The 26,353-nt window shown below is 38.8% G+C and overlaps 1 protein-coding gene across 4 annotated transcripts in view; it reads left to right on the forward strand.

Moving 5' to 3' along the window:
- The window catches only part of LOC131073801 (ABC transporter I family member 11, chloroplastic), a 161,362-nt gene that overhangs the window by 122,915 nt on the left and 12,094 nt on the right, over positions 1–26,353 (forward strand). For 2 of the 4 annotated variants that reach the window (XR_009112995.1, XR_009112994.2), the window contains exon 10: positions 19,613–19,866. The exons of 1 other annotated variant lie outside the window; for it this stretch is intronic. Coding sequence is in view for 1 of the 3 variants with exons in the window: in XM_058010313.2 (XP_057866296.1) it covers positions 19,531–19,573 (43 nt within the window). In the remaining 2 variants the exon portion in view is untranslated. Of the gene's footprint in view, positions 1–19,530; positions 19,589–19,612; positions 19,867–26,353 lie in introns of those variants that run through there. One more of the 4 variants, XM_058010313.2, reaches the window with a different exon arrangement.

Consider the following 26,353-nt stretch of genomic DNA (forward strand, 5'->3'; position numbering starts at 1 on the left):
ATATGAGATTCGAAGGGGTTGTGTAATGGCCTTAGGAGCTGATCGATGTATTCCTCGGCTTGCTCGGCACGAGCCCGATACATATCCTTTTCCGCTGTGATCTCTTCGAGCTGTCTGAGTATGTTCTGCACTGAATCCTCAAATTCTTCTTTTTCTTGCTCTTTGGTAGCTCATCTGATGGGGACAGTTGTGATGCTATAATCTGCCAGTGTTATCTGATCTGCTAGCTTGTCTACGGGCGGGGTGGCAATATGAAGAGTGCGGTTCTTTTGCTCGTCCTTGGTCACTCTAGAGTACGCCCTTGGTTTCTTCTTCCCTTTGGCTTTTGCTTGATCCATACACGAGAAGATATCCTCTAGATCGATGGGTGTTTTGGTGGCGGCCTTGCGCTGAGATCTAGCAATTAGCCACTCTTGAGGCACTGTCTGGGTTGATGATAGGGTCAAGTCAGCATTCTGCTCTCCCACACTCTCAACCGACTGACCACAAATTCGCAGCTGCCCTGCCACCGGAGGAGTGAAAGAGGTGTGAAGCTCTTTGCTTGCAGCTGAATTCTCCCCTATTTCGCTGAACAACTACCCGACATCTTCATGTGAAGGTTGCTCTTCAGTTCTCTCGAGCTCATGAGTTTCGTCTATCCTTTGTTCTCCCTCGACGGTGGAGTCGTCTTTGGCTGTATTGAGGAGCAGCAACTCGTGACGGCTTTGTTGGGTAGGTTCGTGCACTTTGACCCCTTGGGTGGATGGGATTTCTCCTCCTTCTATTTGGTTACCCAGTTCGGTCAATTCGAGGGCTCTTAGCTTAGTGTCCAGCACTTCAGGCGCAAGAGGATCATTGGCCTCAAATGCATCGATGTCGCTCTGGGAGGGCGGAGTAGGTACGCAATCCAATTCTATAACATCGTCAGACGAACTGGGATCTTTTGAAGATGAAGTGACCTCCGACCTCTTTATAGGAATCTTCTCCCTTCTTGTTCTTTTGGACGTCCGAGTTCCTCTGCAAGCCTTAGCCTTCTTTCTTTTCTCTGGTTTCTCAGTTCTTTCCCGGGGTGCACTAGATGCTCCTTCGTCTTCTGAAGACTGAGAATCGAGACTGCCCATCAAATGGTAAGTGAACTGGACTCCCTCATGGACTAGCCTCTAGATCTGCTGATGTAACCATTGATCTATGTACCTTGCTGGGGCTGCCATAACCGCCTCGAAATCTATGATTGGGTCCTGGGACCAATCAACGCTTGGCAAGAGATGCCTTACTGCTTCAAATTCTCAGGCTTGGAGGCAATTTCCTGAGTCTGTGAGCTGATCTGGGACCCGACGGTATTCAAAGAGTTGCATCTGTTGCACACTCAACCTAGAATATTCTCGTTGCTTGACCTCGTAGTCATCGGAGCAATTCTTCCAATAGTCTTCAACTAACTCCTTTGCTCTGTACCTTCGACCATAGGCTCTTTTAGCCAGATTATCGTGATCAAAGTATTTTCTTGGGAAATGGTCCTGTAGGCCATAAGAGGCCAACTCTGCAAGGGACTCCTCTGCTAGGGTAGGGGTCTTCAAGTGGACATCATGGCTGCCTATGATCATAGGAAATGTGAATCCAGCTTGCTTGCTTTCTCGGAGTAAGATGCCGGCCGGGCGGGACTGCCTTGCAACCTCCATAAGAATTACTTTGTCGGTTGGATACCGTGGAAGTCGGAGGGGAGCACCACCGAAGCCAGCTATTCGAATGTAGGAAAACCTAGGGAACTGAATGAACCAGGCTCCATACCTCTGCACTAAAGTAGTAGCTTGCTTCGAGAGCCTTATGTGTAACCCTCCCTGCATTAGCCTAACCAAGCGCATTGTGAAGGCGTCATTGACGCGTTCATACTGACCAATATCGCGTAAGCCGGGCTGTTCTTTTCCCTCTGAGTTATATCCTGGTAGTGCAGCTGTGGGTAACAATCATAGACTTTCACCTGACCGGGCCCATTCCCGATTTCACCTTTCATTATCAATTCTGGCAGTGGTTGGTTCTTGGCGAACATATAGACCAAATAAGAGGTCATGGTGAAGTACTTCTTCTTTTCGAGCTCAATCAGTTGAGTGTGGATGTTATCGCTTATGATCTGGGCCCAATCAAACTTAGACTTTCCGGCAAAGACCTGCTCTGTAAAATAGAACATCCATTCTTCAAAGTAGCTGGACTTAGGAAGTCCCACGACTCGGCTGAGTAAGGTGACCATATCCCCATGTTCATTATGAAAATCACTCCTGGGGGTCTTTTTCACAATCCTGGTGCTTGAAGGCCTTTTCTCCTTGAACCATTCTTCGTTGATCAGTGCTTTGCATTGGGCCGGATTCATATCATATGCCCCTTGTTCTTCGTCTATGGTTGTAGCTGTGGGATTATTCAGAAAGGGGATGTCAAATGCATCACCAATAGCCTCAGGGGAGAAGTCGGCGATAGTCATATTCTCTAGAAGCACTAGTCTGGACTTTGGTTCATAATGCTGAGCAACCTCCACTACTAATTCATAGTTTTGTATCGTTGGAGGAAAACCCGCCGCTTGGGCGATGCCACTTTCCACCATTTGCCTAGGCCTGCCATATGCGTTGGGTGAGAAGACCCGATTCCTGAAGTCCTGAATATCGATATGGCCAAGGTCAGTATCACCAATGTTGTCCCAGACGCTTTGAACTTTCGACTCCCGCAATCCTCCCCTCTGATACTGATACTTCATCCTTTCAACCTTACGTGGGATATCTAATTTGGACGCTCATGAGGTTTCGGCTGCTGCGGGCGTTTTTGATGATTCCACCGCCGATTTAGGCATTTATCCTACACAGCCAGATGCGGATTACGAGGTGATACAAGAAAGGTAATGCGGGTTAGATAACAAAATGCTCCAGCATGCCAGGATTAATTTAAAATTTAGTTTGGACATGGAGCAATATTTCTAGCTAACAGCTTGATCAATCTCGAAACCATAATATTCACGAAGATTCCTGGCTACGCATTTATACTTATCATTTCTAGATTTTGGATTAACTTTCACTAGAGACAAAGCATGAAAATTTTCCTAAGTTTGAAAAGAGATGCAATTTCTGGCGAAGCCTTAAGAGTGGATTTCTAAATTTCGAGTGCTTTGAACAACGTTTATGAGCAAAAGAGATGCAAATTTCAAGAATTCAAGCATTGCGATCAAATTTTACGCATTTGTCTATTTGATTTAAGCATTTTTCAAATGATCATACGCAACAAAGCGTACTTACCTGATGGGAGCGGATGGCGAGAGATTACCCAACCTTGTCGCGTGAAATGAACGGACGATCCTGCAAAGTTTGAATTCCAACGGTTATCTCTTTGTTTTAAATTTTCACGGTTGCTGGACAAAAGAGAACTTATCATTTTAATGGTTTTCTTCTTACCTTGGGTGATTGGCAATCTGAGTTTAAATGATTAGGAGGAGTTAATGCAACACTTTACCTTCTTATTTTCGGACCTTGGATGGTTTTCAAATTTCGAACTGCGTTTTCCTCTTTGCAAGCTTCGCAAATTTCGCGTTTTATATTTCGCGATTTGCACACCTTTGGCGAATTTCAGAGGTCTTTGGGGTTTTAGGCGAGCTGGAGATTTTCAGAGCACTTAGCACGCTTCGTAATTTTTTAAAACTTCGGACCTGAGCGCCCCTTTTCGCATGCTTTGTAAAACCCTGGAGTCACAGTGCCCTTCGCGATCTTGGCAATTCTTGGAATTTCGGAGCTTGACGCCTATAAGAAAAACTTCGGACTTCCAACGCCTATATGTAGGTTATGTTAGATGCATTCGCTACCCAAGGAAGGGTTTTGGCGGTCCGAAAAAAAAACCTTGGAGGGTTGAGTGTGGATGTTAACCTCTTAAACTGTGCCACCCTTCGCGATTTTCGCGACTTCAAGAGTCACGGCGTCCTCATTCGCAAAAAAAAAACTTCGGACCTGGACGCCCTATGCGATCTTCGGAGCATTCGCCCTCTTCGTTAGCAAGTTGTAACACTTGTATCTTTCTAATTTTCGCTTTCCAAGTCCGAAAAGGACTTCGAGGCTTTAAACGATTTTCGGAGTTGGGGCACTTTGCGACTTTCGGACCAAATGCGTCCCTTTTAAATATTTTGCGTTTTATACCTTTTAATTCCAAGGGTCCGAAAATGGGTGAATTTCGGACCAAGTGCGTCCCTTTTAAATATTTCGCATTTTATACCTTTTAATTCCAAGGGTCCAAAAATGGGTGAATTTTGGACCAAGTGCGTCCCTTTTAAATATTTTGCACACTCTCCATTTGCCCTCCAAGGTTCGAAAAAGAAGACTTTAGTGATTTCGAACGATTTTCCGACCTAAACGTGTTTTCACGATTTTGCCCTTCCCACTATCTAATTTTTTACTCCCAGGTCTGAATTTGAGCGTTTTAAGTGATTTTGGAAGTTTGAAGAGGTTTTGCAAAATTTCGCATTGCATATCCTTTTCGAAATTGCTCTAGGGTCTGAAAATGAGGCGCTTTAGTGATTTCGGAATACTTCGCACTTTATCTCCTTTTAAAATTCGTTCCAAGGTCTGAAAAAGTAACGAGTTAAAGGTTTTCGGACTTAGAAGATGATCCCTTGCGACATTTTGCACCTACACATTCGCCCTAGGGTCCGAAAATGTAACGCCCAAGTGGTTTCGGAGTTGGAAACACATTTGGCGAACTTCGGACTTGAACGCCCATATGCGTGTGCTCTTTACGTTAACCATTTTTTAAATTTCGGAGCTGGGGTCCGAAAATAGGGGGTTTTGAGGCGTTTTTGGGGCCTGAGGAAAACTTTGCATTTTGCGCCCTCCATCCTTCGTCCCAAGATCTGAATTTGGACATTTTTAGCGATTATCGGACCTGGAACCATCTTTTGCAATACTTAAAGGCTTTCGCATTATTTTCGAACCAAATGGAAAGCATCAGATTTTGAAATTTTCGCCCTAGGGTCCGAAATTCGATCCCCTGAGCGATTTTGGCAAGATTATCTTAGCGAAATTGTTCGGACCTCAGACTAGTCTTTTGCCGGATTTCACAAATTTGGTTTTAGGATGCTTTAGAATTCTAAGGCATTTGGCCAGGCAATTCGATCGTTCATTAGCAGGCGAAAATTATCTTTTCTTCAAATCTTATAAACATCGCTGCGACAATCCTTATGCAGTCTACTTCAACGCTGTTGTGCGAAAAATGGTGGCTTTGGTCTTCGTGCGACCTTTAGGCGCACTGTCCTTGCTTGGCAGGCTCCGCCAATTCCTACTACCTTACGCCTACCTAAGGCGATTTCAAAACTTCAAACAAAACTCTTGGCGTTCACGCCCGAGCTAGACTAGCCGGGAAGATTCATCGGCTCATTACCCTTACATCAATCACTTCACGGACCAGTCGCGGACTTGCTCGAAGAGGTGCGAGAAACTCTGCGCGAAACTCAACAGGGCAATGACGGAAAGCTCAAAACAGGAAGGGGGACCCTGTCGCCGACAAGGAGCGTGTGCAACACACAACAGTATCCTATCCTCTCTTGAGATAAGGAAATCCCTAATGCTGTTTTAAATTGATCAATGGGGATGACCTCAATGTTTCGGTTGTGAGGTCTTGACTGTAGGATAGCTCAGCAGTTGATGTGTTTTGCTGGAAACACAAAGGGGACTTACGGTTAGATGTAATTGGTTTCACACAGGTTCCCTAAAATCTTATAGTCCTATTTCATTTGATTTGCTTTTAATTGATGCTACTTCAACTTGACTTGCGGGTTTCTTTTTAATAAAAAAAGGGAAAAACGGGGGAATAAGGATAAAGAGTAAATAAAAACAACTAGCTAACTTAACTAAGACAACATATTTGAATGCATAGACCGAAATCTTAAAATAACCAGAAATTACTTTGCCAGCTAATTAGCACAACTAGGTAAAAACCAGTGCAATTATCTAGGGATTTGAATTTTCAAGATGCTAAATACAAATGATGGACTCTTACACCCACTCATTCAAATCTGACAACCGAACTTAGCACAAAACTGGGCTCAGACTAACCATACAGAGGGAACAATAATCAACTATTTTCTAATGGTATGAACCAAGATTTCCATCAAATACATGCATAAACAAACTGTCTGAACAGTAAATACAGTTGCAAAAATATAAAATGGATGGAGAAGAGGACCATGCACTCACAGTAAAAAAAGACACAACTTTAACATCCATTAAAATCTGTATACATTTTGCCAGAGTTTTTGCAACAATCTTTAACTTTCTGCCTGAAATAAAGGAGAAACTAACTCCTTTATATGGAGTTCTTAAAATGGATGGATGGCCAAGATTAAACTTAGACAAGTGGGCCAGATTCATCCTCTAATCAAAACTGCCCATACCCATAAATGGGAGGCAAAATATCAACAACAACCAAAAGGGGAATCAATAACTACCAAAAAGGTGCTCCAAAAAGTGCACATGCACGGAGCTTGAAATTTACAACAGCTTTGGTAGTTAGGAAAGAACTTTATGTCTGAAAAGTGCACTTAAGATTTTAAAAGAAACATATACTTTAGGAAAGCACTTTTTCTTTCCTTGTTGTGGACTCTTTTTCCTGAAATTCGACCTCATCGCGCAAGTATTCTCCCCAGATATCCCGATCTGCTACACGCTCTACCCGAACGTAGTCTTGGAATCTTAGGCACAACTCGAACAGTTTGATTGTTGGAGGCATAGGAGAATTAAACATTTTATACTGAATACCCTCTAGGAGGCTATCTACATTCTCCAGCTCTTCTCTCCAGTATGATCTATGATTCTCAAAACACAACATATCTGCCTGTAACCCACTAGCAAATTTCAGGTCTTCCGTGGAGTAGGTGACCTTGGTTTTCAGCCTGTCCTCCCATTGTGGTTGTACCTCATTATCTATCATACTACTTTTCCAGCCAGGGACCATTGATCTAAGGATCTTTTCACCAAGATCCTTCACGTTTGACAAAGCGTCATCACACTTATCTTGCATTTTGTTGATATTATCCTTCACGTCATTCTTCATGCTGAGAACCCAATACCATTCCTTGAAGGAATTGACATCATAGGGATCTAGGATGATATCAAGTGTGGGGATTTGAGTGCAGGGCCAAAATAGAGCCCTTATGAGGGGTAGTGCCTTGGCAATCGCCTCATGAGCGTTATAATATTCTTTCCTTAGCTTACACATTTTGATAAAAGTGGATTCCCTATGGAGGGCCATTTCTCGCATATCTTTGAAGATTTTCTCTCCCTTTTGCTTAATGCCTTGAATCCATTCCCTGACGACCTTGGCAGTATCACGCACTTTGTCAAATTCAGCTGTGGTCCTTTGTGTTAATGCCAATGGGGGAACATGGGATTCAGCGGCATGTTGCAGCGGCCTCAACAGGTGATCTATGTACCCTTCAACTTACTCAGCATGAGCCCGATACATATCTCTCTCAGCGGTCATTTCGTCGAGCTATCTGAGCATATTTTGCACAGAATCTCTGAACTCTTCCCTCTCCTGCTCTTTGGTGGCTCGCCCTATTGGGATGGTCGCAACACTATAATCAGCTAATGCAATCTAATCTGATGGCTTATCTATAGGTGGGGTGGCAATATGAATCGTGCAGTTCCTTTGCTCATCGTTAGTGATCCTCAAGTAAGTCTTCAACTTTTTCTTGCCTTTGGATTTTATTTCTCCTATGCAAGAGAAGATATCCTCCAAGTTGATTGGTGGCTTGACGGCTACTTTCCACTGCGCACGAGCAATTAGCCAGTCTTGAGGGATGGTCTGTCTAGATGTAATTGCCAAATTCCCACTCTGTTCTTTGGAGGCTTCAGCTGGCTCACTGCCTACCTACAATTGATCGGTCATAGAAGGAACGAATGCAGTATCCAATCCCTTACTCATGGCTGAGTTCTCTCCTACCTCGCTGAACAACTGTCGGGTATCCTCCTGTGATGGTTGCTCTTCAGTTTTGTCGGGTTTATGAGTCTCATTCCCCTTTTTTTCTTCCTCAACAGTGGTGTCATCCTTGTCGCCGCTATTCAATTGCAATTCATGCCTACTTCCCTGCATGAGCTCATGCTTACCAGTCTCTTGATTAGGTGCAATCTCTCCCTCAACTTGATTTCCAGGTTCATCAAGGCCAACGACCCTTACCTCTGCATCTTGCTCACCTTGTGTCTGAGGATTATTTGCCTCGAATGCATCAATATCACTCTGTGAAGGCGGGGCAGGTATGTAGTTAAGTTCAACCACATCATCCTCCGAACTGGGGTCTCTGGATGATGAACTAACCTCCGGCCTCCTGATAGGGATCTTTTCTCTCCTTGTTCTTTTTGATGTTCGAGTCTCTCTATTGGCTCTTGCTTTCTTCCTCTTCTTTTCGGGTTTCTCAACCTCCTCCTTTGGTGCGCTTGAGGTTCCTTCATCCTCTGAAGACTAGGAATCGAGACTACCCATTAGATTGTATGTAAATTGGGCCCTTCATGGGTTAGTCTCTCGATTTGTTGAGATAGCCAGTAATCGGTATACCTCCTTGGAGCTTCCATGACTGCCTCAAAATCTGTGATTGGGTCCTGAGTCCAATCAATGCCTGGCAAGAGGTTCTTAACTGCCTCAAATTCTCGGACTTGCAAGCAATTACCATAATCTGTTACTTGATTTGGACTTGCAGTACTCATAAAGCTGCATTTGCTAGACACTTAGCCTAAAATATTCATAGTCGGACCTCAAAGTCATCGGAACAATTACTCTAGTAATCCTCTATTGACACCTTGGCCCTGTAGCGCCTGCCATAGGCTCTCTTTGCCAATTTATCATGATCGAAGCACTTCCTAGGGAAATGTTCCTGTAGGCCATAGGACGCCAATTCAACAAACTACTCCTTAGCTTGCATCGAATTTTTGAAATGCGCATCAAGGGTACCCAAAATCATGGGGAAGGTGAACGCGGACTGCTTCTTATCTTTGAGTAGACTGCCTGCTGGGTGTGCCTGTCTTGCAACTTCCATGAGGACTATTTTATCTGACAGATAGCGTGGAAGCCGAAATGGTGCTCCCTCAAAGCCTGCTATTCTGATGTAAGTGAACCTAGGAAATTGGATAAAACATGCACCATATTTCTGGATCAAAATGATAGCTTGTTCTAAGAGCCTTATATGCAATCCTCCTTGCATTAATTTGACTAGGCGCATTGTAAAGGCATTAGTGACACGTTCATACTAACCAATTGCGTAGGCTTTGTTATTCTTTTCCCTTTGAGCAATGTCATAATAATGCAGCTGAGGGTAGCATTCATACACCTCACCTGATTTGGCCCATTCTTGATCTCACCTTTCTTGATTAACCCTGTCAGTGGCTAGTGTCGGGCAAACATGTAAACCAAGTAGGAAGTCATGGTAAAGTACTTCTTTTCTTCAAGCTCGATCAGCTGTGTATGGATATTGTCGCTAATGATCAGAGCCCAGTCGAACTTGGACTTCCTAGCGAAGACCTGCTCAATAAAGTAGAACATCCATTCCTCAAAAAGATTAGATTGAGGGAGTCCCATGACCCGGCTGAGTAAGGTAACCATATCACCATACTTGCTATGAAAATCACTTCTGGGGGTCTTTTTACTGATTCTAATGCTTGGGGGTCTTCTTTCTTTGTACCATTCTTCGTTTATCAACGTTTTGCATTTAGCAGGATTCATGTCATAAGTGACTTGCACCTCATCAATAGTTGTAGGCAACTTGTAGCAATAGGACTATCAGGAAATGGGATATCAAATGCCTCCCCAATGGCTTCAGGTGTGAAATCAGCTAGGACCATCCCCTCTAGCACCACTAATCCGGTTTCTGGTTGATAATGTCTAGCAGCCTCAACCACTAATTCATAATTCTGCACGGCCGAAGGGAAACCAACTGCCTAAGCAATACCACTCTCCATCATTCGTCTAGGCTTGCCATAGGCATTTGGAGAGTATACCCTATTCCTGAAATCTTGGATGTCTATGTGGCCCAAATCTGTGTCACCTATGTTCTCCCATGCACTCTGGATCTTCGACTCCCTAACTCCTCCCCTTTGGTATTGGTACTTCATTTTCTCGCCTTTGCGGGGAATGTCAGACTTGGAAACCCGAGATGTTCCAGTTAGGTGTCTTTGAGGATTCAGCGGCCGATCTAGGCATCTATCCTGCACAACTGGACACGGATTACGAGATGAGATAAAGCAACAAAACGGGTTAGCCAAAGTAGAGGATGACTTGAGCGCATAAAACCAATGATCAATGGGAAAATCGAATTTTGAAAAAGCATGACGTTTCACTAAATAGAGCATGATCACCCGGAAACTAAATGCTATTTGAAGCAGAAAATTAAGTTGGTTTCGTTTAAATTTCGCTGCTTGGAGCAGGTTTTTAAAAAAAAATGCTACTTCTGATCGATCACGGCGGAAAGAGCGAATGTTTTAGCCTGTGACTCAGGGTTTAGATGCTTTGATGATTGCCAATCTAAAATGCACTTGGAAAAGAGTTTGCTTAAGTTCAGATTTAAAATTTTCAAAATTTCTCTAAGTTTGAAATTCCATTTCAACGGTTAATTTCCCTAGCTGGTTGTTGCTGCATGCTATGCTTAATGCTTTGTAAAATCATAACCTACAAAACTTCACTCTCTCATCCACTCTCTATCCCCTGCTTAAGCATCACTAATTTTGCACAAATTAAAGACTTAAAGGAGAGAATCAAATCTTACCTAGCGGATTGTCCAACGTAGAATGATCTTCGGCCAAAAACGACCTTCTGCAAAATGTGATGTCTTGAAACTTCGGAGACTTAGGGGGTTTTGCAAAGTTCTTTATAGGTCAAACGCCTCTCCTTTCCTCCCCTTTGGTGCAACTTCGGACTGCAAGGGCTTTTTGCCAAGTTTAATGCCTTTCTACTTGCCCTTTTTACGCGACTTCCATTTTCAGGCTGAGGGAGGCTTTTGAAAAGCTTAAGAACAACGGCCCCTTTCCTTACATGCGATTTTGTATTTCGGCATAAAGGAGGTGAATGCAAAATTTAACGCCTTCACCACACTCTCCAACTTCGTATTTTCGGCATAAAGGAAGGCTCTGCAAATTGCGTGAGTTTAATAGCTCTCTTCTTCACGTGATTTTTGGGTTGGGAGAGGCGCTTTGCAAACTCGAATTTGAAAACCCCCCTTTCTCTTCACGCGATTTCAGGCTGGAAGAGTCGCTTGAAAAGCCTTTATGTTTTAACGCCTTTTTCACATGATTTTCATTTTCGGCCTGAAAGGGGTTGGGGGGGGGGGGGTTCTAAAAAGTTTAAGTTAAACGCTTTCACTTATTTTTCGCATTTTCGGCTTGAAAGAACAAAATGCAAACTTTAACTTTCGGCTAGATGAGCAGACTTTTCATGAATTTGGTGTTTTCGGGTTGACTAAAATGTAAATTTTAACAATTTCGGTTTCTTTCCTTCACTAACTTTCCATTTTCAAGCTAAAAGGCCCTTTTGAAAAGTTCTATTTTAAAATGCCTTACCTTTCTTTTGCGATTTTTTGGGTCAAGAGGGATTTTAAAAAAGTTTTAAAGTTAACGCCTTTTTCATGATTCTCCATTTTCGGGCTAAAACCCACTTTTGCAAACTTTATGAAAAACGCCTTTCCTTATATTAGCGATTTTCGGGTCAAAAGGCCATTTTGAAAAGTTTGTAAAAAAAATGATGCCTTGCCTTATATTTGCGATTTTTGGCTTGGAAGGGAGTTTTGAAAAGTTATAAAAATAACGCCTTCTCCCTATTTCGCGATTTTCGGCCTGGAAGGGGGTTTTGAAAATGTCGAAAAGTTAAAACGCCTTCCCTCCACTGAGATATCCATTTTCGGCCATTTCGCAAAGTTTGTAAAAATGACGCCTTACCTTTCTTTCCATTTTTCGGGTCAAAAGGCCACTTTTAAAAAAAAGTTACCAAGTTAAAACGCTTCCCCCTAACTCGCGTTTTCCAGCCTGGAAGGGTCTTTTGCAAGCTTTTTTAAAGTTTTATGCCTTACTCCTCATTCCAAAATTCGGCCGAGAGAATCATTTTGGAAAGTTCACGTGAGGCCCTATTTTTCGGGCTGGGAAGGTTTTTGAAAATGCCTTAAGTTAAAGCCAAATTCGGCCTGAAAGGCCTTTTTGCAAAACTCATGGATAATTGACATTTTTGCCTACTTAGCCGATTTCAGACTCATGCGAAAATTAGTTGACCTTGTGAGAATTTTGGATCATTAAAATTACGAGACTCTCTGACATTCACCCCTTGGCCCTGCAACTTAAATTAACAGACACCTCATCTCTTTGCAGGGTTCATGATTCAACCCTCTCATCCCGAATGGGATCATGCCCGACCTTTGATACGAACTCCTTAGGACTTAAGGAACCGGGCGGGCTCACTCTCCTGCAGGATCATTTCTTCATTACTACCTGCTGCATCTCAATGGCGAATAAAAATCAAAATCCCACTCCGGGGGCGAGACGAAAACCAAGAAGAGAAAGGGGGGGCCCTATCGGCGACGGGGAGTGTGTGCAAAGCACAACACCTTGGAAAGTTAGGGTGACTTTGTTATTGGAAGAAAATTATCTATGGAATATCGTAGAGGTTGAGGTGTCTCCACCTATATATCCACAATAGTTAGCAACTCATACAAAGAAAGAGTTAAAAAGGCCAAGTGGATGATCATGGATGTACTAAAGGATCATTTAATTCCTCGTTTATCTGAAAAGAAAATAGCCCAGGAAATGTTTGATGCTTTGGTTAGTCTTTACTAGAGTGAGAATGTAAATAGGAAAATGATATTGTGAAACAAACTCAGATCCATAAAGATGACTCAATCAGATGCAGTTACTAGTTACTTAATGGTCACACAACTTTGTGACCAATTTGCAACAATTGGGAAGGTCGAAAGTGCGAAGCTAGTGAATTTGGCATCGAATGGGTTCTCAACTTCATGGCAAGCATTTGTGCTTGAGAGAATCTTCCTTCTTTTTAAAGTGTGGGATGATTCTATCTAGGAGGAAAATCAAATGGACTCGAAAGCTAGCAAGAAGGATGGTGATGATAATTTAGTCCTCTTTGGATAAACAAGAAAAATAAAGGAAAAGGAACCAACAAGGGTAAGGGAAAGGATGAGGATTCATCTTCACAGCTAGGGGTGAAGGAATTGAGTAAAATCAACTACTTCATTTGTCAAAAATTTGGTCATTATGCATCAAAGTGTCCAAATAAGGTGGACAAAGGGAAGCAACAACAAAAGGAAGTGGTAGCCTATAGAAACTTAGATGAATGAGTTTGTTGTCAAGTGTGAGAATATTTTCTCAATGGTAGCTTGTCTTTCTACCAGCACAATTCTGATAAATTCTTGGTATATGGAGAGTGGGGTATCTAAACATATGACATCATCCTAGCAGTGTTTTACTAATTTTAAAAAACTAATCTTTGGAGTTCAATTTGAGCTTGTTGATGATGCCAAATATCTAATAGTAGGAGTTGGTACAACTTCTTTTCAACTACAGTCAGGTAACTCTTTAGATTTTAATGATGTTTTGTTTGTTCCTAACCTCAAGAAAAATTTGGTTTTAGTTTCAAATTTGGAAGATAAGACCTATGCAATTAAATTCAAAAATTGACAAGTCCTTATCAAGCCAAAGGAATCTAGCTTAGATAATACACAAATAATAACTAATAGGTGTTAGAGAAGGCAATCTATACACGCTACAAGGTGAAACAGTTCTAGCTTTAATTTATAACAGTGACAACCTATGCGAGTTATGGCACAAGAGAATGGGGCGTTCACATTACAAAGTGTCGCCTATATTGAGGAAGAAAGTGATAGGTCTTCCAATTTTCAACATTGATAAATAGGGAGTATGTAGAGGATGCACACTCGGGAAGTATTTTGAGGCTGGTTTCCCAAGTAGTGAGCATAGATAAAGGAAAATATAAACTTAGTGTATTTGGATGTTTGTGGACTGATGTCAATAACATCAAGATTAGGGAGCATGTATTATGATTCCTTTATTGGTGACTCCTCTCACAAGACCTGGATCTACGTGTTAAAGACCAAAGGTGAGGTTTTTAGCAGGTTTCAAGAGTTCAAAGCTGTAGTTGAAAATTATACAGGGGAGAAGGCCATGGACTTGAGATTGAACAATGGGGTGAGTATGTCTCCAAGGAGTTTAAGGGTTTTTGCAAGGAGGTAGGGATTTAATTTTATTGTACAACCCACAACTAAATGGGGTTGCAAAGTAGAAAAATTGATCCATCATAGGGGTTGCTAAGGCCATGATCATGGATAGGAACTTACCTATGTTTTTGTGGGTAAAGGGATGTAACACGATAGTCTACATCCAAAATAGGTGTCCTTATGAGATCTTGGAGGACAATACACCAAGGGAGGCATTCACTAGTATTAAGCTAGAGGTGAGTATTTGCATCTTTGGTTGTCTTGTTTATATTCATGTACATGAAGAGAAGAAGACCAAGTTGGAACCTTCAAATAGGAGGTGTTAATTTGTGGGTCATAGTGTTAAAATGACAATATTCTAGTGTAGAGGAAGGTAGTAGTTAGTACAGATGTAAAGCTGAGGAAGCCTTTACATCTAGGAAGTCCCATGAGCACATTCTAGTAATAGAGGATGAGGAATAGGAACCTCCAAAGGTTGAGTCACTGTCTCCAAAGATGCCAGTTGTTTCCAAATCATAACAACAATCTTTAGAAGAGACTTCAGCCCCTTATACTTTTGTAAGGAGACCTAGATGGTTCAAAACTTCAAACAAATATTGAGGGATGCTTAGGATTATGTTGATGTTCCTAGGAGCAGATTCACGAAGAGTAGGCCTTCAAAGAAGTTTCCAAACTACAATGCATTGATAAGTAGCATCATAGGTTTAGAGCCTTCGAGCTTCAAAGAAACAATAGACTAGTAGGTTTGGCATGATGCTATGGTGGAAGAATACACATCCATCATTAAAAATGGTGTATAGGACATAGAGCCAATATCGAAGGAAAATTGGTTGTGAGTTCCAAGTGGCTGTACAGAATAAAAAATGTTGCAGATGGCAACATTGAGAAGTTCAAAGCAAGCTTTGTGGCAAGAGTGTTCTATCCAAAAGAGGGAGTGGACTATGAAGAGATATTCACTCCAATCCCTAGATAAAATTCCATTAGAATAATTATGTCTTTAGTTTCATTTATGGGATGGAAGATCCATCAAATTGATGTTAAAGACAACTTTTCTTAGTGGTATCATTGAGGAAGAAGTGTATATTGAGCAGCCTTGGGGGCTTTGAGGTACAAAGAAAGGAATTCTATTAAGACAACTTTTCTTAGTGGTGTCACTAAGGAAGAAGTGTATATAGAGCAGCCTTAGGGCTTTGAGGTAAATAGGAAGGAATTCAATGTTTGCAAGTTTAAGAAAGCTTTGTATGGACACAAACAGGGATTGGGAGCTTGTTATTCTAGGATAGATGAATATCTGCATAGTATGGGTTTCACCAAAAGTGAAGTAGATTTTAAGCTTTATTTTATAATTGTTGGGATTTATCTAATTGTTGTGCTGTTATATGTAGATGATTTGTTTATTACAAGAGTAGAGTAATTCATTGTAGGATGCAAAATAGATTTAGCTACTGAATATGAGATGGACATCGACATGATGCATTGCTTCATTGATTTAAATGTTTGGCATAAACCAAAAGATATTTTTCTTGAGCAAGGTATGTAAGTTGAGATCCTAAAGTGATTATGGATGGAGGATTGCAAACCTAGGACCACACACATGATCAATTTGAATGCGACAACTTTAGATTTAGGACTGGTAGATTCTATTAAGAAATATTGGCAAGGATACACAAAGAAGCTGCTAATATTTTACACACAAATAATACGATGCTTCACTCCACTTATTCATATTCATTACACACACACACACACACATATATAGGAGTTCAATCTCCTACAATATAGGAAACTCCTATAACAACATGCTAATGCTATGAGTTGTTAAACAACTCATAACCAAATAACAAATATATAGGAGTTCAATCTCCTGCAATATAGGAAACTCCTATAACAACATGCTAATGCTATGAGTTGTTAAACAACTCATAACCAAATAACAAATAGCCTACGAGAATGCTTTGATATTGCCAACACTCAACAAACCTATCAACTTATTATGTGACTATTAATAATATTAAGTTGTTTTTCAACAACTAAATATTATAATACTACTAATTAACACCTATGTGAACACTAATTCCCAAAAGATTCAGCACAGGTAATTGATAGGTTTCTTAATTGTATTTGGTCAATACTAAACTAGATATATGTTTTGTAGTCAAGAATTTGAATCAATTAATGGTGGAACCAAGATAGGAGCATTGCGTAGCAAAAAAACATGTGCTTAGATATTTGAGAGGCATAGTGGAGTGCAGTTTGAGATATCTTAGAGATGGTGTAGTAAAGTTGCAAGGGTATATAGACTCATATTGGGCAAGTAGTGCATGGGATAGAAAGAGCACTTTGGGGTTTTGCCCTAGCTTAGGTTCAACAATGATACCCTGGTTTAACTAGATTTTTTTTATGGCACTTAGCTTTATACATGTAGAATACATGGCAACCAATATTGCCAATTGCGAGGCCATGTAGATTCACAAATTTCTTGTGTTTGATCAAGTGTTGGATCCCATAATCATTTTCCATGATAGTTAGAGTTGTGTCAAATTCTTTGAGAATCTAGTGTTTAATGATAGGTCTAACTCTAAACACATAGATTAGATGCCACTTCATTCGTGATAGTATTCGAAAGAGATCAATTAAGCTCTAGTATATTTCCACAAGTTGATATTCTAACAAAGCCCTTAGCAAAAGGGAATTTTGAAGCATTAAGAGACAAACTTGGATTGGTGCAAAATTGCATCCTTGCTAAGAGGGAATGTTGAGTTTTATAGTTTGGAGAGGAACTTTTGCATAGGTTCGATGTATGTGTCAGAAGTGGTTCAAATTATTCTAATTGAGTCTAATAAAGTGTAAATCATAGTTGCAAAACTTGTCAGTACTTGTGAGCCAACAAGCTTGGCGAGTTACTCACTATATAAGTTGTTGATGAGTTTTTCAAAAAATCACGATGATTTTACTACAAAAAATAATGATTAACGTGCAAAATTCACAACTGAAAACTGCACTTATTAACTTCATCCCACCTTTGACACACATTTGATGATTTAGGGCACGAGTATTGATTTAGGTTGTGTGATTTGGGATGCAAATCATAGGTTGTCATGAATTTTTTTTTTTAATTTATGGCATGCATTTGGTGGCACCATTTATCATTTTCTTTTTTTAATTTTATTTTAGATATAGTAGAAACACATTACAAAATACGAATTTATGGAGTATACAAAGAGTCTTAAGCTGCTGTATCTAGCATAAAGCCTTTGTATCATATTAGAAATACCAAAATGAGGACTAACTCTTATACATATAACTGAGACAACCTGCTGTAAAAAAAGACCGACCCTTAAACAACATGATACTAGTTCATGTGACATCAAGGGCGGTTGATTAGAATTTTTTGCTCTCATTGAAGGTTTCCCACCCTCAATGGCCCAGTGGGTGAGAGACAACCAACAAGTCTAGAATAATAGGACATGGGTGTTTACAGTTTATAACCGATTTACAATCATGATTAAGGTGTTTTCATTGTCTTTTTAGGTCTGATCTTGAGAGTTGGTATGAGGAAGAATGAAAATCAAGACATAAAGGACTTCAAGGAGATCAAGCACATTTGCAAGGATAAGATCATCTACATCAAGGATGAGAATGTCATCACAAAATGAAGGTCAACACAAGAAAGGAAAATTTGATAACCTTGAATTTCGTTCAGAAATCCAAGGATACTATCAGTATAGAAGGAGGATTTCTGCATGAGAACTGCTTTACAAGGAGACACTCTATATGCGGCTTCATATACCCGGAGATACTCCTCATATGAACAAGGAGAATGCAAGTGATCAAGGCGGAAGATAATGCGAGAAGAGTTAATCAAAGTTAGAGGATTGACTTGAGCAAAGCCATCATCACATCGAGCGCTTGGAAATGTTGAGTATCAAGAGATATGCTTCATTCATTTACAACTTCGTGATGAGTTACAAAGATCAAGCAAGCTGAGGTGGTGACAAGTCTTATCCAATCACATCATTCCAAGTTGACATGTCCAGATTCAATGCACCTAGCTCATCCATCAAAGAGGATAACTATCACATGTAGGCACAAGCTGCAATGTATACTTACCCTCGCTATCTATTGGTCAAATATTCAAGGGAGGACATGTGTCCTATATTTTGTAAATTTATTATTGGTCAAGCATTAAATGCTTTGTAGTGGGTTTAACAAACCCTAATTAGGGTTTTCTATCTTGTAATCTTGGCCATTTATGTGGATTTAATCTTGGCCCTTCATTGTAATAGAGAGCACTATATAAGGCTCACTCTCTCTCATTTGTAAAGGTTAATAGTTAATAGTTTAATAGTAGGTTAATAAGCATTAGATAGCAAAGATATAGTTAGAGTAGATTAGGAGAAGGCAGAAATTGTTGCCACGCTTGTAAATAAACATCCTTTTCATTGAAGATATGGTGGAATGTGTTGTTTCTTTACATAATTGCATGGTTCCTTGTCGGATCCTCATGTTAGATGATGATAAGTAGATGGATGGAAGATCTTTGTGCATGATTGATGGTGAAGCTCCTATGTTCATACGAATAGTATTTCATTGATTGTGAAGTATCTTGCGTAGTCAATTGAACTCGTTTATCCAAACTTAACTTCAATTGCTACTTCTTCATTGATATGTATCATCTTGATGGTGTCTATGTTCGTAGTGGTGATTTGAACATCATATGCTTACCTTAGGAGATCGCACTAAACTTTGTGGAGTTGTTGCTTTGCATGGCAAAACAAAGTCTAGTTGAGTTTCACCAAAGTTTTTCCATTGCTCTTGCATTCATAGGATTAGATTAGCTTTCTCAACTCTTTATTCTTTTTTTATTTTTTTTTAAATCGAGTAAGATCCCACATTCCAGCAGCATTCCAACCAAGTTCATGCATCAACGTAAGTCCACCTTGTGATTCCAGCAAATCACATCACAACCATTGAGCTTATCCACAAGTCAAGACCTGACAATAGAAACCTTGGAGTCATTTCGGTTGATCACATAATTTAGCATTCAAGGAGATTTTGATCAAGAGAGGATAGAGTGCCTTTGGTATTTTATTCTGTGTTGCATAGTGCATAAAAACACATCAACAAAGCCCTTCTTTCATATTGGCATGACTTTTGAAGAGATCTTTCCAAATGATTCATGTGTCTATTTGAATGGTTCAGAAAATGTGTAAGTTTCAGCATATGGGTGAAATATTCAATAAAAGCGAGATAATAAAGTTAGTTTGCTGCATAAGGACACATATCTGACATGTGTCATTTCTGGTCTGCCACAGTGTTTTTCTCTCACTTTTAAGAGCTGATCTACTAAGGGGATGAACATCCAAGCCTAGGATATCTCACACAAGGAAATTGCAGGTGGCAAAAAAATAAAGGTTTTCCAAACAGCAGATTAAGGGTGGTGATGTGGCTTTTTAGACAGCAAAAAAATCATAATGTAGCAAACATCAGGTTTCAAGCAAAGTCAATTTCCAAAAGATCCACTTGTGGGACCCATGCATGCTGTAAGGGTGAAAGAGGCAAACATATGTAAGGCAGCTGTGAGGGATCAACACATTTTTTTTGTTTTTCTTGGGCCACTCCACTGCGCAAGATAGCTACCAGCATTGCAGGTTCAATTCTTAAGAATCACTGATCTGTTATTTAAAATTGTTGATTTTTCTCTTTGGATTTGAGTGAAATACCATTCCAAGTTTAAATGTTTGTGAAGTAACATGTTCAAGTCTTTTCATCCAAATATTGTAAACTGAATTTCAAAAGAAGCATAACTTTAAATTCTGAAACAAGCTTTTCATAGCAGCAGAAGTAATATCTGAGGGTTTGATTTCTCTGGGTCAATTTTTGCATTGCATCCTTATTTATTTTATGAATGAGCATCAAGCAATATGAATGTTATTTGGGAAACAATGCAAACCAGCAAAAGATAAATAGAACTGTCAATATGACATTCATGTAAGCTATTTGACAAATTGTTCGTGATGAAGAGTGCAAAATACTTGACAAAATGTTTAATGAGAACCAGTGCAAAAAAAAATTGGTGTCAAACAGGGGTGGTATCTTACAAAATATGGTCATTGATGTTAGAGTGAGATTGTTGGAAATATTGTCATCGATGAAAAAGGTTGTCGATGTTAAAGTTTGGGATATTGTTTATTATATTGGCTTCCATTGTTTGGCCAATTCATGTTATTTGATTATTTTGAAAGAGGTGTAATTGGAGGTTAACTCATGGAATTTTATTATTATGATTTAATTTTATAGGGCCAACCTATATGTTTTATGTAATTAATTTTAGCACCCAAAGGGGTATAAAATGGTGGAGTGTGTTTGCAAGTATTAGTGTGAGAAAATGTTTTATCATTTGAATACATAGCAAGGCATATTTAATACAGAGTAAATTTTGTGAAGTGTGAAGTGTAGAAAAATATGTTCTTCATTCATTGAAGAAGCAACATCCAGAAGGTGAAATTTTGCAGAAGAGGTTGGTGTCTCTTAAAAGAAGAGATTGGTGACTCTAGATTTGGACAGTAGATCCAAGCAGCCCTTCTTAATGTTTTTTTCTCAATAGGGTTTCCATGTAAATCTTGTGTTCTTGATTGTGTGGATCTTATGTGTTTTCTATTATTGTGATTGTTAAATTTTAAATAAGTAAAAGTTTGTCTTTACTGATTCACCTCCCACCCCCTTTCTTAGTATAAGTGTGTGCTCATCAATTGGTATTAGAGTGGGTTCCTTTAGAAATAGTCCAACCACTAGAAGGTAGATTTCGAGAGCACACATGGCTAGTCAAGAAGGTTTCTTCTCAAATATAGCTCCATTATTTGATGAAACAATTTATGCATTTTGGAGCATAAGGATGCAAACTTATTTAATGGTCCTTGGTTTTGATATTTGGCAATCAGTTGTGAGTGGTTATAAAGCTCCGACACCTCTACTAATGGATCAAGCTGGAAAGAAGGCTAGTGAAAACAATGTAAAAGCCATGAATGTTATCTTGTGTGGTCTATTAGAATTAGTGTTTCTCAAGGTGATGCATTGTGAGATGAAAAAAGAAATCTGGGACAAACTTAAGAACATCTATGAAGGTGATGACAAAGTTGAGAAGGCTCAGCTCTAAACCCATAGAAGACAATTTGAAAGTTTGAAAATGAATGATGAAATAAATATTACAGCCTATCTCCTTCATGTGGATGAAGTTGTCAACACCATCAAAGGACTTGGCAAAGAGATTGAAGAACCAATGATTGTGCAAAAGGTGCTAAGGTCTCTCCCCTTAAGATTTGATGCCAAAGTTTTTGCCTTTGAAGAAATGGAGGATCTGAATTCATTGACAATGGATGAATTGCATGGGATCCTCACTACGTATGAAATGATGACTGAAAATGGGAAGCCATCAAAGAGAAAAGTAACCGTAAAAGCTTCAAAGAAGGTGAAGAATGAAGAGCCCGAATCAAGCAATGAGTTAGATGTAGAGGAAGCCCATTTTGTGAGAAAGCTGAAGAAAGGATCTAGCAAATACAAAGGTGAGCTACCGTTTAAATGTTTTAACTATGGTAAAATAGGACTTTTTGCTACTAAGTGTCCATATGTAGAAAAGGATGATATTAATGATGGAGATCGTAACAAGAAGAAAGGGAGTAGACATCATCAATATAAAAAGAACTTCCATAAACACAAGAAAAGCCTTTACTCCAAAAGGCACAACAGCTCATCTGAAGAGAGTGATGAAAGTGTCTTAGAAAGTGATAGAAAAGAAACTCTGTTCACGGCAGCAGAATCAAGGGTTGATGTCATGAAAGGTGAAGACAACTATGTGAAAGAAAAGGTAGATTCAGAAGAGGAAGATGCCGAAGTTGAAGAAGTGGATCTTGAAGAAGAACTCATTTGTGCCCTAAGTGAGATCAAGAAACTTAAGAGAAAGAATCTGAAACGAAAATTGCTGCTATAGCAATATGAAGAAGAGGATTGTGATTTAAAAGCAAAAATGTCACAAAGTCTTGAGAAATCAGAAAAGATCATCATCAGCTTGAAGATTCAACTGCAAGAGGCAAAGAGGATAAAAAAGGTGGTGAGAAATCAGCTGTAAACAAAGGAAGAAGACTGTGAGAAGCTAGAGCCTGAAATTATTACTTTGAGGAAGGAACTAGAGAAAACAAGTGCTCAATTGAATAGAAGCTTGAAGTTTGAGAAGAGTACTAAAATTTTAGATGACATTATCAATTGACAAAGGTTACCATTCATTACTACAAGTCTTGGTTATCAAGAAAATCAAAAGAAGATAGAAGAAGATTAGAATCCGAAGGCTGTAGAACCACCAAAGAAGACAAAAGCAGAAAAGTTTAAAAGCTATACAAATACACTCAAGGGATTGTCAAGAATGACAGCAATAGGAAGACAAAAGATGATGTTCCTTAGAAAGACAATAACGGTTTCAGAAAAAACATTTCCTCCATGACAGCCTCACATGACCAAGTTCCAAAATTCGCTCTTTGGTTATTGTTTTTCCTGTACCCAATTTGTTTATAAGGCAGCAGAGTGTAGGGAAAATGCAATAAATAATTTTGTGTGTAACAAAAACAAGAGTTCTTCTAGGTTCTTAGATAAAAACTACAATTCATTTGTTGCTTTGTTGGATTACAATGTCATTTGTTATAAGTACAACAACTTTGGTCATATAGCAAGTTTTTGTAGAAGTAGTTTTGTGGAACCTCCTAGATAGAACAAGGTGGTGGATACCCATGCTAAACAGAAGAAAGGACTTGCAAAAGTCTGGAAAATGAAGTAGGAGCAAAAATAATAGAAGAAAGAGAAGTCTATGTTAGTGCAAACTGCTTTTCATGCCCAAGATTAAGGAAATTATAATTTTCCCTTCACACACCTAGTCAAATTTGCTTTCTGTTAGCCTATTCCTGGGTTCCCGTAGGTGCCATGTCCCCTACATGTGATCATATATGTCAATGGAATGGAAGTTAGCGACTTGCAAGGTTTATAATTAAAGAAACGATTTATAATTAAGGATCACAGTATTAAATAAGGCAAACAAATCTGGTACTATGTTGAGAAATTGGCTTAAGAGTGTCGGTTCATTTAGGAGTAACGATTCACATTGGATGGTGCGATTCAGATACACGGTTTGTGATAGGATCGTTTAATATTTTAATTCATAAGCACAAAGTAGAATGATTAAAAAAAGATGTGTGTTAATATAGCAGTGAATAAACAACAGTTATCGTAAAAACAATAATTAGTTTGTGAAAGTTTATGAACCTTTTCACAGACTATATAAAAGGTTTGCCTCTTTTCATGAAGAGGCATTAGAAACGTATAGAGGGAAGGAAGCTTCAAGTTAGAATGGGGAGGGAGAGATGGTTATCTTTACTCCAGTTTGGAAGAGTTTGAAGAGGACGGTTCAGCTCAGATCGGGACTGTTATTAAGTTGCAAGCAGTGACATCCTTGTTCTTGGTAGTATGTATGGGGATGTGTTTAATAAGTATGCTTACCATATGAAGTTCGATAATGTTTTTATGCTGAATTTAATATTGATATAAATATTAACCTAGAGTGCAATATGTATTATAGGAATACCAAGTTTCGTAATAGTGGCAGACCAGTTCTGACATGCATCAGAGCTATCTACTAAATATATTGATAACTAATATTTTTAAGCAGTGGTATTATTAATAGTTTATAGAATAGGTAATTAGCAAATACATAAATTATTGGTAATATTATTTAATTCATTTATTTATTCATGTATCTATATACTCAAATTAGAATAAGGAATAATATAAGGGTTATAGATATAGATATTAATATAATCTCTTTTAGAAACTGCTCTGCAGTAATGCATAATAATTCATATAACTAGTAATTAATAAATAAATAAATTATTTATAAATGTATCGAATAAGATTAATTATCAAGTATGGTAAATTAGCAAGTACTTGATAGACTAAAGAAAGATAGAATATCACTCATGTTAAGATAGACTTGACTCTTAATCAAGTTAGTTTAAGTCATAAGTACTTTGAAATTGATTAATTGTGGTTAAAATAGACTAAATCCTAGTAGGGGACATTACAGTAGGCTATTCAAAGTTGGTTAGGGCATTCAGTGTTCTATGGAGAGCTTGAGTTTTCAGTTTTAGTGGGTTTTGACGACAATTCTATTTTTAGTATATGCTATTTTAGTATGTTCTATATTGGGCACTTGGCATTTGCTTCAGCTCCTATTCCACTTCAGTATGAAGTGTTCTCTTTTTTTTACGCCATGGCAAAATTCTCTAAGGTGATCGGAATTATATTTTATATTTTTCACTTCGGTGTTTTAAAAGTGACGACATAAGTTGTTTTAAAAAGGTTGTATGGGGGCCTTTTTTGAGGGAATATAATATTCAAATATTTGAATTGCCCAAATTTTTCCCTCAAAGTTCTATATATTGGGGTTTGGGCTGTCATTTTGGCATTTTAAGTTTGCACACATATCAAGATGCTGTCAAAATGAACATTGGAGTTCTTGGGATCATTGAGGACGGAAACCCTTTGCAATTTGTCTAGTTTCAGTGGTGAAAGATCCACCCTAGCGGGTTATTGGTTTCAATTAGAGAATACATTGATTTCCTTGAATTTTGATGACGTGGGTTTTGATGAAAAAGAAAATTTATAAAGAATTCTGATTTGGACCTACAAATTTTTAGTTGTGATTGGAGTATTTGGTTTTTTGAATTTTTGCAAGTTCGAATGAAATTTCCAGTTCTGGCCGTACCTTTTTATCGACATAGCAACCCAAGTTTTGACCCATATCTCTTGAAGGAACCTGTTTTTGCTTATGGGTATTGAATTAAATAATTTCTAGCAGTGGGGCGATGTGAAATGTCCCTTGCTAATTCTGCTCTCAAATCACTAATTTCTACCTTAGGAATTTTGTCAAACACTTGCCTTGTGAAACCTGAACTTGCTGATTGGTGATCTTTTGTGGTATTTTCAATGAAGATAATGATAATATGCATTCAATGGACTCAAATGAACATATGCAAATGACTGAAATGAATTTAGGATGTAATACAAGGTATATATAATGCAATAAGATCGCTGATGTGCACCTACAACCAAGGGACATTAATGCAAATACTTGGCAAGCAACCTACCTATGCAAATAAACACCTACAGCAAGGAAGTATTTAAAAAAACAAATCATATGTAGCTCCCAACTCTTTTATTGCAGCATTTTAGACTGATTACAATGATTGAAAATACCTAGGTATTATTATAAATAGTTGGCATGCAATACTTTTGTTAACACATGATAGCTTCGGTAAGATAAATGATTGAATGAGAGATAAAATGAAGTCTCTCATTCAATCATTTATCATACCGAAAACTATGATAAAACCTTCAAGCAATTAATTCCTCTTTGATAGCCATTCTACATTTGCATATAAACAACCTATTGATAATCATACTATGTATTTTGGTTATGTTCATCGATCTAATAAATCTTGTATTTAGATATATATCGATTAACATAAATAATGATAAATAAATGATTAATGAAAACACCGATTAATATATATCGGGTTGCATACGATACATCGGGTGGCAATATAATGAAGATCACCGATAGTTATTGGTGTGTTAGTCTACACCGATAGTTATCAGTTGTTAAGGCTAACACACCGATAACTATCGGCTGTTAGCATTAAGCCAACACCGATAGACATCGGTTGTATTACTACTCCCACACCGATTGGCATTAACGTTGAACATGCATTTGTTTAGTATAAACAAAGAGGCACGATCAAGTAATGTCTTGATCGGTCATGACCGATCAAGGCATTGCTTGACCGTGCCCCATTTGTTACATACTTATATTGAGTGGCATTCGTGAGATAGGACATAGAAAATATAAAATGCTCCTCTCACCTGCCACAAATAAGAAGATAGTCAGATATATACAGTAAGGCAATAATAAAACTAGATAATAGAATATAACTTGCATATTGAATGTAAATTGAACATCATTTACATGGTATTAGAGCTATAGTTAAATCGAACTTGAGGCTGTTCAATTTTACGTAAAATTCAAATCAAGTATATATT

Source organism: Cryptomeria japonica, chromosome 1 (genome assembly GCF_030272615.1).
Source record: "Cryptomeria japonica chromosome 1, Sugi_1.0, whole genome shotgun sequence".
NCBI lineage: Eukaryota > Viridiplantae > Streptophyta > Pinopsida > Cupressales > Cupressaceae > Cryptomeria > Cryptomeria japonica.